Genomic DNA, 13,679 nt, shown 5'->3' with positions numbered 1-13,679 from the left:
AAGCCTGGTCCGACAGGATCCATGAGACAAGGGAGGGAGGCCTTCAGTGTTGATGCTGCATGTGACTACGCAGAGATGCCCAACAACAGTGCAGGGCAGCAGGGAGGTGGAACTGAGACTCTATAGCGGGAAGATGGACACCAGAACCTGTAGCCATGACATATCATCCCAGGACACAGCATCTGACCTGATCCTTCAGTTACACTACAAGACAGTGTTTCAAACAGGTCATCGCACTCCCTCTCAAAAAAAAAAAAAAAACCCAAGGGAATAATCAAAGTCCCTCTCTAGTGACTTTGACAGAAGAGATTCTCAGCACTGAGGAAGATGGAAATCCACTGACCAATAGGCCTCCCTTTTCTCCTGCCACACCCTAGCTCAGTAGAAAAGATCAGACTGAAATTTCCAAGGCAGCATCCTACTTGTGTGCCTTGACAATGGTGGAATTACAGAAGGCCCTCTGATGCTCATTGCTGGCTGTTCCCTAGATGCTCTTCAGGGGAGGTTTCTCCCTGCTCTAGCTTGTCCAGGGCCCCTGTCACAGGTCAGCACACCCATCTCTTTCATGTCATTTGTTGATAGAAGTTCCTCAGTACAGACTGTATTCCTTACTCTACACCACCTCTCATTTCCCCTTTTCCTGTCTCCATCCTGTCTCCCAGTTCGTCCCCTTTATCTCCTTTCACCCATCTCCCTCCTCCCCAGACTCACACAGGTCTCGCTGTTCTTTCCAGAACACAGTCACAGATTAAGGTGGAGAGGTTAGAGTTATCGAGATGAGAGCAGCCCAGATTGGTATAAAGGCATGCCTGGTTATAGAGTCAGCTGTTTTACATGCAATGTGAGTGGCCTCACAAGCACAACCAAAGCTAGGGAGGTAGAGGGTCCTCGGGAAGCTGTGCCTATGACCAGCTCTTTGTACAGCAGCATTGCTGGAGCTGGAAGAAGCTGAAGGAGAAGCAAAATCACAGTTGATTCCCAGTAGCTGGAGGATGGATGCAGGAGTCTGTGGCCCTGGGTTGGAGGGACTGGCACTCTGGAGATCTGTCCTGACTTCCTTCATTAGCAGTCACTCCTCACCAGGGCTGGAATTCTATTAGACCATTTCAATTTCCACACTGCAAAGCAGTAAGAGACAAGAAAGCACCCCTGTTAGTAACTGTGACAGAGAAATGTTGGGTGCCATAGTTCCCCTTCCAATTCCTCCATTCTGAAGCTTTGTCCTCTTTACCCAAAATCCCCTCCCTTCCTTCCCACCCTGTGGTCCACATGCTGTGCTATCTGCTTCAGGCTCAGCATTGTGGGTATTTACATGAACAGGAAGACATCTTAATCTCTGTGCCTTCTATGTGGGTTCAACTTGTCATTTATAAATGATATTGAAACAACACTGTGAAAATACAAGGGAGGAATCCTTCTGGGTGACCAAACCACCTGCACTCCACGTAGGTCTCCACTGTCCTCTCTTTTCTGTGAAGCCCCTGACACAAGGATCCAGGACTCACCGTGGTGTGGTCAGGCAGCAGCAGCAGCACAGTGCTCTCAGTGCCTGGGAAATTCTCTTCCTCACCAGTTTCCAGCCCCGGAATGGCCTGGATCCAGATGTTGTGGGTGCCGCCTGGGACTGGTCACTGGGGATGCCTTGCCCCGAGGATGGTTCCTCTGTGAAGCCCATGTTCACAAACCCAGTGAATGTTCCATCCAGAGTTGATTCTGGGTAGCAGAGATTGCCAGGCTGACTGTCAGCTGAATTCCTGTTGACTGCAGTGTTCTCTGGAGTAGAGTTGATGACATCAGCCATAAAGGCATCTTTTTCTGGGTCTGCATTACCTGAACACGGCATCACCTCCAGGCTGCAGGATCCCTTGAGCATGGTACAGCTTCTACACCTCCTGACACTTTCTCCCAAACCCTCTTTGTGCAACTGCCTCTCCCCAGCAGAAAGAGCTGGTTCACTAGCTCTCCTCTTCAAGGCGGCTGGGAGGCTAAGGGGAGCTGCATGGGTCACATTTAACCAGGTCTTATTCAGCATATGGCTATCTCCACCTGGTTCAGTAGCTCTCCTCTTCAAGGCGGCTGGGAGGCTAAGGGGAGCTGCATGGGTCACATTTAACCAGGTCTTATTCAGCATATGGCTATCTACACCTGGTTCAGTAGCTCTCCTCATCAAGGCGGCTGGGAGGCTAAGGGGAGCTGCATGGGTCACATTTAACCAGGTCTTATTCAGCATATGGCTATCTCCACCTGGTTCAGTAGCTCTCCTCTTCAAGGCGGCTGGGAGGCTAAGGGGAGCTGCATGGGTCACATTTAACCAGGTCTTATTCAGCATATGGCTATCTACACCTGGTTCAGTAGCTCTCCTCTTCAAGGCGGCTGGGAGGCTAAGGCGAGCTGCATGGGTCACATTTAACCAGGTCTTATTCAGCATATGGCTATCTCCACCTGGTTCAGTAGCTCTCCTCATCAAGGTGGCTGGGAGGCTAAGGGGAGCTGCATGGGTCACATTTAACCAGGTCTTATTCAGCATATGGCTATCTCGACCTGGTTCAGTAGCTCTCCTCTTCAAGGCGGCTGGGAGGCTAAGGGGAGCTGCATGGGTCACATTTAACCAGGTCTTATTCAGCATATGGCTATCTCCACAGCTCAGTTGGTATTTGATGATATTCATGGTGGCTATTACATTATTTGGCTCCCTGTGCTTTAGGGAAGAAACAATCTCTTCACAGGTATAGCCGATAGTACACATAGTCTCCACGACCCTGGGAAGGAGTTCCTTAGTGGCAGGTGGTACATGCTCTTGAATGGGGCCCAGCCATGGTCGTTCCACAAGCTGGCATATTGTTATTCTACACAAGGTGGGGACCATGAGTAATCTCGCAATTATAATATGGCAGGGTTTTGATAAATGGTAAGGAATGGGACACATGGTGGTGGTGATGAGCCTGTGCATAGCTTCCATGGTGGTTTCTTCGTATGGAAAATGCCCTGTGACCAGGGTGTATAGGACGATGCCCAGGCTCCACATGTCACCTGCCAGTCCATCGTACGGTTTCCTTGCCAAGATCTCTGGGGCCCAATAGAGCAAGGAGCCACAGATCTCCTCCAACATCTGCCCCTCTGTGACTTCAATTGCCATGCCAAAGTCACAAAGCTTTGCATTTCCTGCTGCATCGACTAGGATGTTTTCTAATTTAATGTCTCGATGTGCGATGCGTCTCTGGTGGAGGAAGTGCACTGCTGACACAACCTGCCGGAAAATCGCTCTAGCCTCCTCCTCCTTTAGACAGCCCAGCGCCCTGAGGCAGCTCTCCAGATCTTCTCCTGCCACATACTCCATGATCAGGTAAGTGGTTGTCAGTGTGTCGATCATGTGGAAAAATCGAACAATGTTCCTGTGTTCTACAGACTGAAGGATGTTCACTTCAGTGCTGATGTCAGCCACACTGTTGGTGTTTTTCTCGAGGACCTTGACAGCCACTCGTGTTTGAGTGGGCAGGTGGCAGGCCAGCTTCACCTCCCCGAACGCACCACAACCTAGGGATAGTAAGATCTTGAAATCCTCTTCAAGAGTGTCCTCTTCCATGTTGCTGGCCATGGTGTTTTGACCAATTTCAACCACTTTTTCTTGTGGGAAATTTCAAAGTCACACAATGCTAAAAACAAACAAATAAACATACAAACAAAATAATCCATTCAGTTTTAGGATGGATGTTTATAACTTTCAGTTCTCTCTTGTGAAATCTAGATATTCTAAGCCACCTAACGATGCTATTCAATGATATAAACATACGAGGAGCTCAAACCCAAAGCAGTAGATGAAGAATCAACGGAAAGTTCCGAGTTGGAATCAGTGAAGTGGGCACAGGAAAATCCTGAGATTGCTGAAGGAATGAGCTGGTTGTTTTCAAAACTGTGCCACAATGCAAACCCCTCACAACAACTGATCAGGAGAGAGCAGATACAAATTACATTAAAAAAAAATCGATGTTGTAACTGATAGAACTATAGTCCAGAGGGCCTTTCAGTGATTTTACCGTTTTATACACCTGGAATTTAGAAAATATGTAAGGAAATTTTAGACGTGTGAATATTGAATTAAGATACAATGAAAGCTCGTAAACACATCAGGCATAATGAACAGGTTTGGAGTGTCAGCAAAACAGCTCCAAACACAGCAGAGACCAATCTCTTGGAATCCCTGAATCATTCAGAACTTTCCAGAAGAATGAAGACCACGGTTATAGAATATACTTCCAGAAAGAGAAAGCAAAGGAAGACATGGAACTCACCCCATGCCAGTGTTACCCTGATTGTACAATCAAATAAACTCAATGAACAGAGCAAGTGGAGGCTCCTCTCCTTGATGAACACAGATCTGGACTCTTTTTTTAAAAATATTGATTTATTTATTTATTATGTGTACAATGTTCTGTCTGTGTGTATCCCTGCAGGCCAGAATAGGACACCAGACCTCATTACAGATGGTTGTGAGCCACCATGTGGTTGCTGGGAATTGAACTCAGGACCTTTGGAAGAGCAGGCAATGCTCTTAATCGCTGAGCCCTTTCTCCAGCCCAGATGTGGACTCTTTAATGAGATTCCTTGATACTGCACATCCATCTCAGCAACACACTAAAGGGTCAGAATGGCCTCACCCAGGAGCTGAAGTAACATTTGTAACAAACTAATTGATCAACACCACAGTATAGACGGAAACTCTGGGGTCCACACTCAGCACAGGGAATAGTGAACGGTTGTGTTATAAGCAAAGAGCTAACACTAGGTATAGTTTTCCCTGAAACAAGGCTGGTCCACAAACAGATTTAGGATCTCCTTTGTCTCTTCGATCTCTTCTGGGTCATGAGGAAGGTAGGGGTTGAGCTTTTGTAAAGTCATAGTGTATGTCATAAAGATGTAATGGGGAAACCAAAATAGTGCAGGGAAATATAATCAAAGTACAGGTAGGCATGTGTGGAATCTGAATCATTCAATTGCTCATTTGTAAGATATATAAATTATATATATTAGTGAAATATATATTATACTTATTATATAATTGTGATTATAATAAGGTATAATAAATTCTTTAAACTAGTACACTTATATATTATAATATAATTAACATATATTATTATAGACAGTGTTTATGAGTATTATAATATATAGCACATATATAACACCTAACATATTGTATACTATATATCATATAATTACAGTACCATAATTATATATTAAATATTGTATAACATGTAGCATGCAATATAATTTATGTCTATATCATGTAATATGCAGTATGTAGTATATAATTATTATTTCTAATAAATAGTAAAATGTGTTTTACACAAGAAAAAATAAACCAGAGGGAAATAAAAGACTGACTTTTCAAAAATCAAATTGGGTAATAGTGAATGATGAAAGAGATAATATAAGAATAAAATACCCCTGGAAAAAAGCAAAAAAAAAATAGTATAATCTTAATGTTTCTTGTTGTGCCATGTTCAGTTGCTATCCCTAGGGAGCCTGTTCTTTTCTTAAGGGAAACTGAGGAACAGTGAATCAGGCAGAGAAAGAGGGTTGGGGACAACTGGGAGGAGTGAAGAGAAATGATACAGTCAGAATGTACTGTAGGAAGGAAGAATAAATAAAATGCAAAGGGGAAAAGCATAAATATAAAGCAACAAACCTAATCCCAGTATATAAATAAACAAACTGGAAATCACCTTCTACAATCTCAACAACAGCAGTGCGCCACATGTGGTTCCATAGTCCAGAAAACCAAGGAAGGGACATTTTCAAACTCTTTTCACATGGAAGGATTATTCTAATTCTCAACCCATATAAGATATTTGAAAAATATTCTAGTATCAGGCAATGTCCTTGACTGACAGTCTGGAAAATCCTGAATGAGAGTAATAGATAGCTCACATCAGTTCAACACCATATTAATAAGTCCGTACTTCATGATCAAGATGTCTTTAACCAGGAACACTAAGGGTTAGTCCACAGGTACAAATTGTCAAAGAGCATAGCACACTAAGTTCTGTAATCAGACATCAATGGAATGAAATGCCTAGTTGAGGAAAAAGCTTGGAACTAGAGAAACTTATTAGAAATATATCAATTCCACAAACAAGTCAATTCTACAAACAAAAGTTTCCCATAGATTTTGTTTCCCACAAAACATGAGCAGGCAGGGAGAGAGCCTTTGTATAATGGGAAGTACTTGTCAAATTCAGTGGGTGGGGAAGTGAAATATAGCAGATAAACATGTTTAAAATAGAGCACAGACAGATATCAAAATCATTATCAAATTCCTCATCCTATAGAGTTAATGTATATCACTAAATTTATAAAAAAAACAGAAGAACGTAGACAAAAATGACCAAGAAAAGAAGTTGATAAAAGGAAAATATGTTGAAATGAAGAAAAAGGACTTATAGAAAAAAATTAAAATCCAAACCAATAATGTAAATATATAATTAAATGCCAAATACCAAAAGCCTAAACTGAAAATTGGGAGACAAACTCACTATGTCCAGTTACAACAGGTTGGGGAAAAGACCAAGTATATGAGAACAAATGGAGTCCAACTGCTCTCCCACCAACCGATTCTCTGAAGTACAAACAAAACCAGTACAGGAAGTGCCTTTTATTGGCTAATATCAAGAACTCCTTGTGATGTCACATGCAATAGACCAATCAAAGCTCAGTTAAAAAAAAACACAGTTGTTTTTAAAAAAATATTTCAGTTTACATTCTTGCCCCGAAGGACAAATGCCCTTAGCAGAGATGGCTGCTATCCATCCCCAACCCACCCGTTACTCTCCCAGAGTCAAGATAGAGTCATTGCTGTCACAGTCACACATTGACCATATTGCTCTCACCCACCCCTGAATAAAATCAATGAGCTTTTCAAGTAGCCTAAATTCCAGATCCCATTCTCTGACATATAGCTTAGGTCTCATATTAACCAAGCCTGTTTCCTGATATTGCAGCAACTCCCTTTCTCATAGAAACCTTGAAATTCATGGAGACATACTTTGTTGGGTTGGAAAAGAACTTCAGATACCCACTGAGTGTCAATCATTACAACGTTTTGTCTCAAGGGAAGATATGCCCTAGCTACACTGTCTTTCTATAACCTCTGGCCATTTTCTCTCTGACCTGCTGAAAAAGAAAATACATCCAGAAAGGAGTGAAATAATAAATCAAAAAAAAATAAGTCTAGGAAATAAAGCTAGACAAAACACTATGAAATAATTGAGCATTATGAAAGACTTTTCAGTGACCAAGACAATTCACTGGTGGATTCTATAATCTTAACATAAATAGCAATGTTCTCCAAATATTTCAGTAGCCTATCATCATGAGGGAAGGAATATTTTCACATTTTTTCATAAAAGATGCATTACCCTTATTTTCAAACCAAGTAAATAAAACTTTAAAAGAGCACAGTATCATAATGTAATTGAATAACACAGATTAGAAAATACTTAATGAGAGATAATTCTAAGAATTAAGAATTATCTCTCATTATCACACCAAGTTTAATACCACATTAAGAAGACCATACTTTATGTTCAAGATGTCTTCACACACACCTGACACATGGTATAGAATACATACAACATTATAGGTAATTCCAATAATCAGACATCAAATGAATGAAATGCCTTTTGAGGGAAAACTTGGGACTAGAGAAAGTGTTACCTCAAATATTCCAGTTCTACAAACACAAGGGTCACATTTTGTTTCCTAGGGGTTATGAAGAAGCAGGGGGAACAACCTTTCTCCATTTGGAAGTTCTTGTCACACTCAAAGGGTGGGTAAGTGAAATAGAGCAGGTAAATATGATCAAGATGCAATACAGGCAGATACAGGAAGTCATGGTCAAATTCCTAATCAAAACCAGTTAATATGTACACTAAATATGTAAATCACACAAAACATGAGGAAAATGATAAAGAAAAGACGTTAATAAAGAGAAAATTGGGTGAAATGAGAAAAAAAGAACTTCAAGTAAAACCAAAGCGAAAACCATTGAGGTAAATAAATGAATAAATAGATACCAAATGAATGAATCCTGGGAAATAGTCTCACTACGTTGAGATCCTCCAGGTTTTGAAAAGTCCAAATCTAGGAGAAACAACTGAATCCAACTGCTCACCCCGCAGACCCAACTGCTTCTCTGAAGAACAGGGACAAATCCCAATCTTAGGTGGTGCCCTTCTATTGGCTGATGTCTAACTTACCTCACATAGAATCCATGTGATGTCACATGCAGCGGTCCAATCAGGGCTTGGCAAAAGTCCAAAGTGACTTTTAAATATTTTATCTCATATATTCATGTCTCCAGCCACTACATTGTGAGTTTGAGGCCAGACTGGTCTACAAGAGGGAGTTCCAGGACAGGTTCTAAAACTACAGCGAAACCCTGTCTTAAAAAATCAAAAAACAACAAAAAAAAAGGAGGTAGAGATTATGTAACCTCAGATTTATAGAAACATGTGTCAACGTAATGAGAGCACTAATGACCTGGACATGAGCAGGGAAGTACAGTTAGTTCTATGGCGTTGTCATCTCAATGTCCTCCTGACATGTCCTTGCCTCTCCAAGGAGCATCAGTGCAATCTTAAGCGTGTTTCTATAGTTAGCCAGTGTCCACTCACATTTTCGGGGACAGAGAGAGGTAAAAAGTGGTTCAACCTAGTTCCACAACCCAAGCCCATCTCAATCCATAACAATTTTGTTGTGAGTTCTCTGTGGATTTCAGCATGAAAGAGCTGACATGACAGATTGTGGGAACTTCCATAGATCACCCTCTAAATGACGCTGCCCTGTCCAATTACTCTCTCCAGCAGAACATTTCCTCCTCCTCTTCCTCCACGTCTGGACAGCCCTCATCCTGGAATCTGTCTGGCCAGCAAGACATAGGGATCCTCCTGTCCCTGCTTACCCGGTGCTGGGGTTATAGGCATACTCCATCATGTGCAGGGATGGAACTCGGGTCCCCTGCTTTAGCTGCCATCCCTGAGTCATCTGCCCTAGCCTGAGAGGGCTAGAACATATATCAGTAGAATTTGTTCTTTATGCATATGTGTTTTGCTGTGTGTGTGTGCGTGCACGCATGTGTGTTTGTGTGTGTATGCGTGCACGTGCGATTGAGTGCACCCTGTTTGCCTGTCGTCCTCCAAGGTCAGAAGAGATAATAGGAACCAGTACACTTGGAGTTACTGACGTGTGAGTTGCCATGTGCATGCTGGTAATTGAACCCTGAAAAACACCCACTAAGCGCTGAACGATTTCTCCAGTCTTTAGCTTTTTTTTGTTACATTTATTTATTCAGCGTGCGTGTGTTTGTTTGATGTGTGTGCGGGTTGCACGTGGAGGTCAGCACGACTTCGAGGAGTTGGTTCTCTCCTTCCATCGTTGTGTCGCGGGCTCACAGGTAGATGGGTTCGTGTGTCACGCGGGCTCACAGGTAGATGGGTTCGTGTGTCACGCGGGCTGACAGGTAGATGGGTTCGTGTGTCACGCGGGCTCACAGGTAGATGGGATCGTGTGTCACGCGGGCTCACAGGTAGATGGGTTCGTGTGTCACGCGGGCTCACAGGTAGATGGGTTCGTGTGTCACGCGGGCTCACAGGTAGATGGGTTCGTGTGTCACGCGGGCTCACAGGTAGATGGGTTCGTGTGTCACGCGGGCTCACAGGTAGATGGGTTCGTGTGTCACGCGGGCTCACAGGTAGATGGGTTCGTGTGTCACGCGGGCTCACAGGTAGATGGGATCGTTTGTCACGCGGGCTCACAGGTAGATGGGTTCGTGTGTCACGCTCCTTTAAATGCTGAACCCACTCTCCAGGCCTGGCTTTGAGAATTGTGAGGGAGCAGAGCATTTATAGCATTCGTAGGTATTAAGAGGATTCCAGTTTCTGTTTGCTTTTAAAGAGGGCCTGGGCATTTCTTCTCGGCATCCCAGTAGACCACCTCTGCTTCCTACCAGGGACGGTGCTGGGACAATTTTGTATGGCACATGGACGTGTCCATGCTAGGTGCTAGGAAGGGTTTAACGTTGGCATCCATGGCTGGAGATGGCAGTTAGGAGCATTGTTTCCTTCTCCAAAGGTCGTGAGTTCAATTCCCAGCTACCACATCGCGTCTCCCAACCATCTATAATAAGATCTAGTAGCCTATCCTGGAGTACAGGCATCCATGCAGACAGATATTATAATAATAATAATAACAACAACAACAACAACAACAATAACCTAATGTACTTTAAATATAAATAATATTAAACTTTTATTTGCACGGCAGCGGTGGTTCACACCTTTAATCCCAGCACTCGGGAGGCAGAGACAGGCGAATCTCTGCGAGTCTGAGGTCAGTTAAAACAAACAAAAAATGTAATAAAAAAGTAAATTTGGCATACAGAGGACGATGAGAGCAGCACCTCCAGGAGTTCTGTACTTCGCTAATGCCATGCCCCTTCTTGTGCACGGCAGAGTAACTACAACTCCCATAAGGACCCGGGATAGCCAACCCCTCCATATTGGAGGCGGGGCGCGGGGGAAACAAGGAACCTGTTTAGTCTATTTCCTACGGTTTGATTGGTCCGAGTTCAGGCGCGGTAGCCAATGAGCACACTCTCAGTGAGAGGCTAGGGCTATATGACTTCATGCGAACTGTGACTACGAGGAAATTGATTTTGGCATCATGGGGATATCTCCGGGCCCTGAGGTAAGTGGGAAAGATCTCAGCCCCGCCGGGAAAGGGAACCCCGAGGGCCTCACTGGGCGGACGCGTCGTTCTAGCGACCCTTTGGGGCGGAGAGGTGCAGGGTTGGTAAACTGAGGTAAGGATCTTAGTCCCGACCAGAGACCACCCCGGTTCGTTTTTGCTCCTGTTTAGCTGTGGGTGAGGTCCGTGGAAGAAGGTAGGAAGGAAACGCCTCCCCATCCAGGAGCTAGGAAACGGGGCTCGAAACTGCGATACCCCTTCTTTTGTCTTCTTGTTTCAAGGTCCTGTGCTTTAGGGATTGTGCGGCCTGTCGCTTCCACGCGGAAAGTAAAGAAAAATATAAGTTGACGTTTACTCCACGCTTGGGAGTTCACGTGCCTGTCTGCCAGTTTAGGCACAACCATCTTCATTAGGGAGGGCTTAAAAGAACCTGTTGGTTCCCCCGGAAGTGGACACAGCTGCAAAGGGCAAGAGGTTGCCACCAAGTGTGTCAGTTTCCAAAACCTTGCTGTGTCTTTTCCATGGCACGACAGCCGGTTTCTAGCCCAAGTAAAATATATAATATGGTTTTGAATTATTTCAGTCTTGCAGAGTTGCCCTTCATCTTGTTTTTCCCCTCCAGGCTTATGACGCCTGTGACCATAAAATGGAGGAACTAGGCGTTGGCTTGGGTGAGGAGAGCAACGACCAGGAAGCAGAAGTGCCCATACCGCGGCGGGAAACCCCTCGCCCTCTGAGCACACAATGCTGCATACGGAATCTGGTGCATGCGTGCCAGTGCCGCAGTGCCTACTGTTCTCTGCCTTCCTGCCAGAAGATGAAGAGGGTCCTGCTGCACACCAAAGGCTTTAAACGGAAAACCAATAGTGAATGCCCCATCTGCAAACAGCTTATTGCCCTCTGCTGCTACCATGCCAAGCGCTGCCAGAAGAACGGATGTCCGGTGCCATTCTGCTCTAACATCAAGAAAAAAATACGGCAGCGACAGCTGCAGCACCGGCTCCAGCAGGCTCAGATGCTCCGCAGGAGGATGGCCAGCATGCAACGGACTGGTGTGGCAGGACACCAGCTGGGTCTGCCGTCCCCAACTCCTGAGACTCCAACCAGCGCTTCTGACCAACAGCCAGCCATTCCATAGACACCCTAGACCTAAACCACATCTCAACGTCAGTCCAGTCCTCCCAACATCATGCCACCCTGTTGGAGCCCACAAGACTCTACAGGAAATACACAGCTGACAGATTCATAAAGCATACCCACAGTGTACACCTTATGGGCACCCCGTTTGCAGATCTACAGGTACATTTGTCTTTTGGAAAAGTCGCTGTCATATCTGCTGAAGCCCTCTTCAAATTGGAATTCATTCCCAAACACCTCAGCAGTGTGACTTCTACACAGGCAAAGGACTGACCTTTGGTTCCCCCATACCAGGAAGCCTTTAGCAACAATGTTCACTCTTTGTTCTAATGGTCAAATTTACATAGAGTCAATCGTACACTATTACCAGCTAACAAACCACATAGAAATTTCTATAGGAAGACAGGCACTGAGCAGAAAGGCAGCTGGCACCGCCTTTACCAGACAGAGGGGTCTGGGTGAAGTCCAGGTTCAGGGACATTTAGTAACTTTACCTAATGGTTTGGAACTTCAGGTACTTCCCCTTGGTGCAGGCTCTTTCCCGGGTGGTGTCACCTGTTCTGGAGTGCAGCTTTGTCAGGTTCTACCTGCACTTTTTGTGATTTTGATTTGCATATTATGGTTTTCCTTGCCCATGGAAATATCCAACTATGTCTGTAAAAAGTAGAAACCTCATGGAGATCACCCCTTATTCTGGTTGTGATTCTCACTGCTTATTCGTGCAAAGAAATAAAGAACATGCATCAATAACTTGCCTGAGTTAATTTTTTTTGGCCTCAGATCTTCGCTTGCCATAGAAATCCTATTCTGAGACTGAGGGGGGTCCTGAGGCTGGTACTCAAGGCCCTGATACCACCCTACTTGCCCTGGACTCAAAATGTGTCTCAGGGTAAGGCAGCAGGTCACGTGACCAAACCAACCCCACCTCAGACTGCTCCTTCCTCCCTTCCAGGGCCTCCACCTGCCAGTAGTAATGGAAATGCAGGCTCCGAGGGCAGCAGAGACACAGGGCCAGATGGCTCATGTGCAAATTTTCCAAAGACCAGTCCAGCACCAGATGCCCCGGATGATGCGCACGACTCCTATAGGTATAAACCCACCTTCTATGGCCAGAGGTCCTGGTGGGCATTTGCAGCCAGGAGTGGGTCCCAAGGGAATGCAACATCATCCACCTTGAGCCCAAGGAGGAATTTCTCAGCCATAGCAGTTGTAGTCAGGCCTGCCGAGGCCTGCCATGATGTCAGTGGTCAAGCATGGTCAGCCCTTGAACATGGCTCTACAGCCAGGATTGGGCAAAGAAGGTTGAGCCCTCTCAAACCAGGCACTGTGTCTCAACAAGCCTTACAAACCTTTTGCAGACTCTCAGGTCTCCCAGTTCTCCCTTACAGCAGCAACAAGTGCTTAGTATCCTTCATTCCAGCCCCCAACTGTTGGCTGCATTTATCAAGCAGTGCGCTGCCAAGTATGCCTACTCTAATCCACAACCTCTCCCTGGACAGCCTGGCATGCCTCAGGGACAGCCATGACTGCAGCCACCTACCATGCCTGGTCAGCAAGGTGTTCACTCCAACCCAGCCCTGCAGAGTATGGATCCTATGCAGGCAGGTGTCCAGAGAGCTGGCTTGCCCCAGCAGCAGCCCCAGCAGCAGCTCCAGCCACCCATGGGAGGAATGAGTCCTCAAGCTCAGCCAATGAATACGAATCACAACACCATGCCTTCATAGTTCCGAGACATCTTAAGATGTCAGATGATGCAACAGCAGGGAGCAGGTCCTGGAATTGGCCCTGGAATGGCCAACCAC

General features: G+C 45.1%; 1 protein-coding gene across 6 annotated transcripts in view; it reads left to right on the top strand.

Moving 5' to 3' along the window:
• The window catches only part of LOC142843133 (lethal(3)malignant brain tumor-like protein 2), a 28,464-nt gene extending 15,837 nt beyond the window's left edge, over positions 1–12,627 (top strand). Inside the window, exons 1-2 of one of the 6 annotated variants that reach the window (XM_075960029.1) lie at positions 9,763–10,740; positions 11,363–12,627. In XM_075960029.1, the coding sequence (XP_075816144.1) occupies positions 10,717–10,740; positions 11,363–11,878 (540 nt within the window). In that variant the 5' untranslated portion in view covers positions 9,763–10,716 and the 3' untranslated portion in view covers positions 11,879–12,627. The other 5 variants (XM_075960036.1, XM_075960037.1, XM_075960031.1 and 2 more) reach the window with 5 other exon arrangements.
• The last annotated feature ends 1,052 nt before the right edge of the window (positions 12,628–13,679 follow it).

Source organism: Microtus pennsylvanicus, chromosome 2 (assembly GCF_037038515.1).
Source record: "Microtus pennsylvanicus isolate mMicPen1 chromosome 2, mMicPen1.hap1, whole genome shotgun sequence".
NCBI classification, from domain to species: Eukaryota; Metazoa; Chordata; class Mammalia; order Rodentia; family Cricetidae; genus Microtus; species Microtus pennsylvanicus.
The sequence above is the reverse complement of the archived record's forward strand: the minus strand, read 5'-3'. Positions and strand labels throughout refer to the sequence as shown.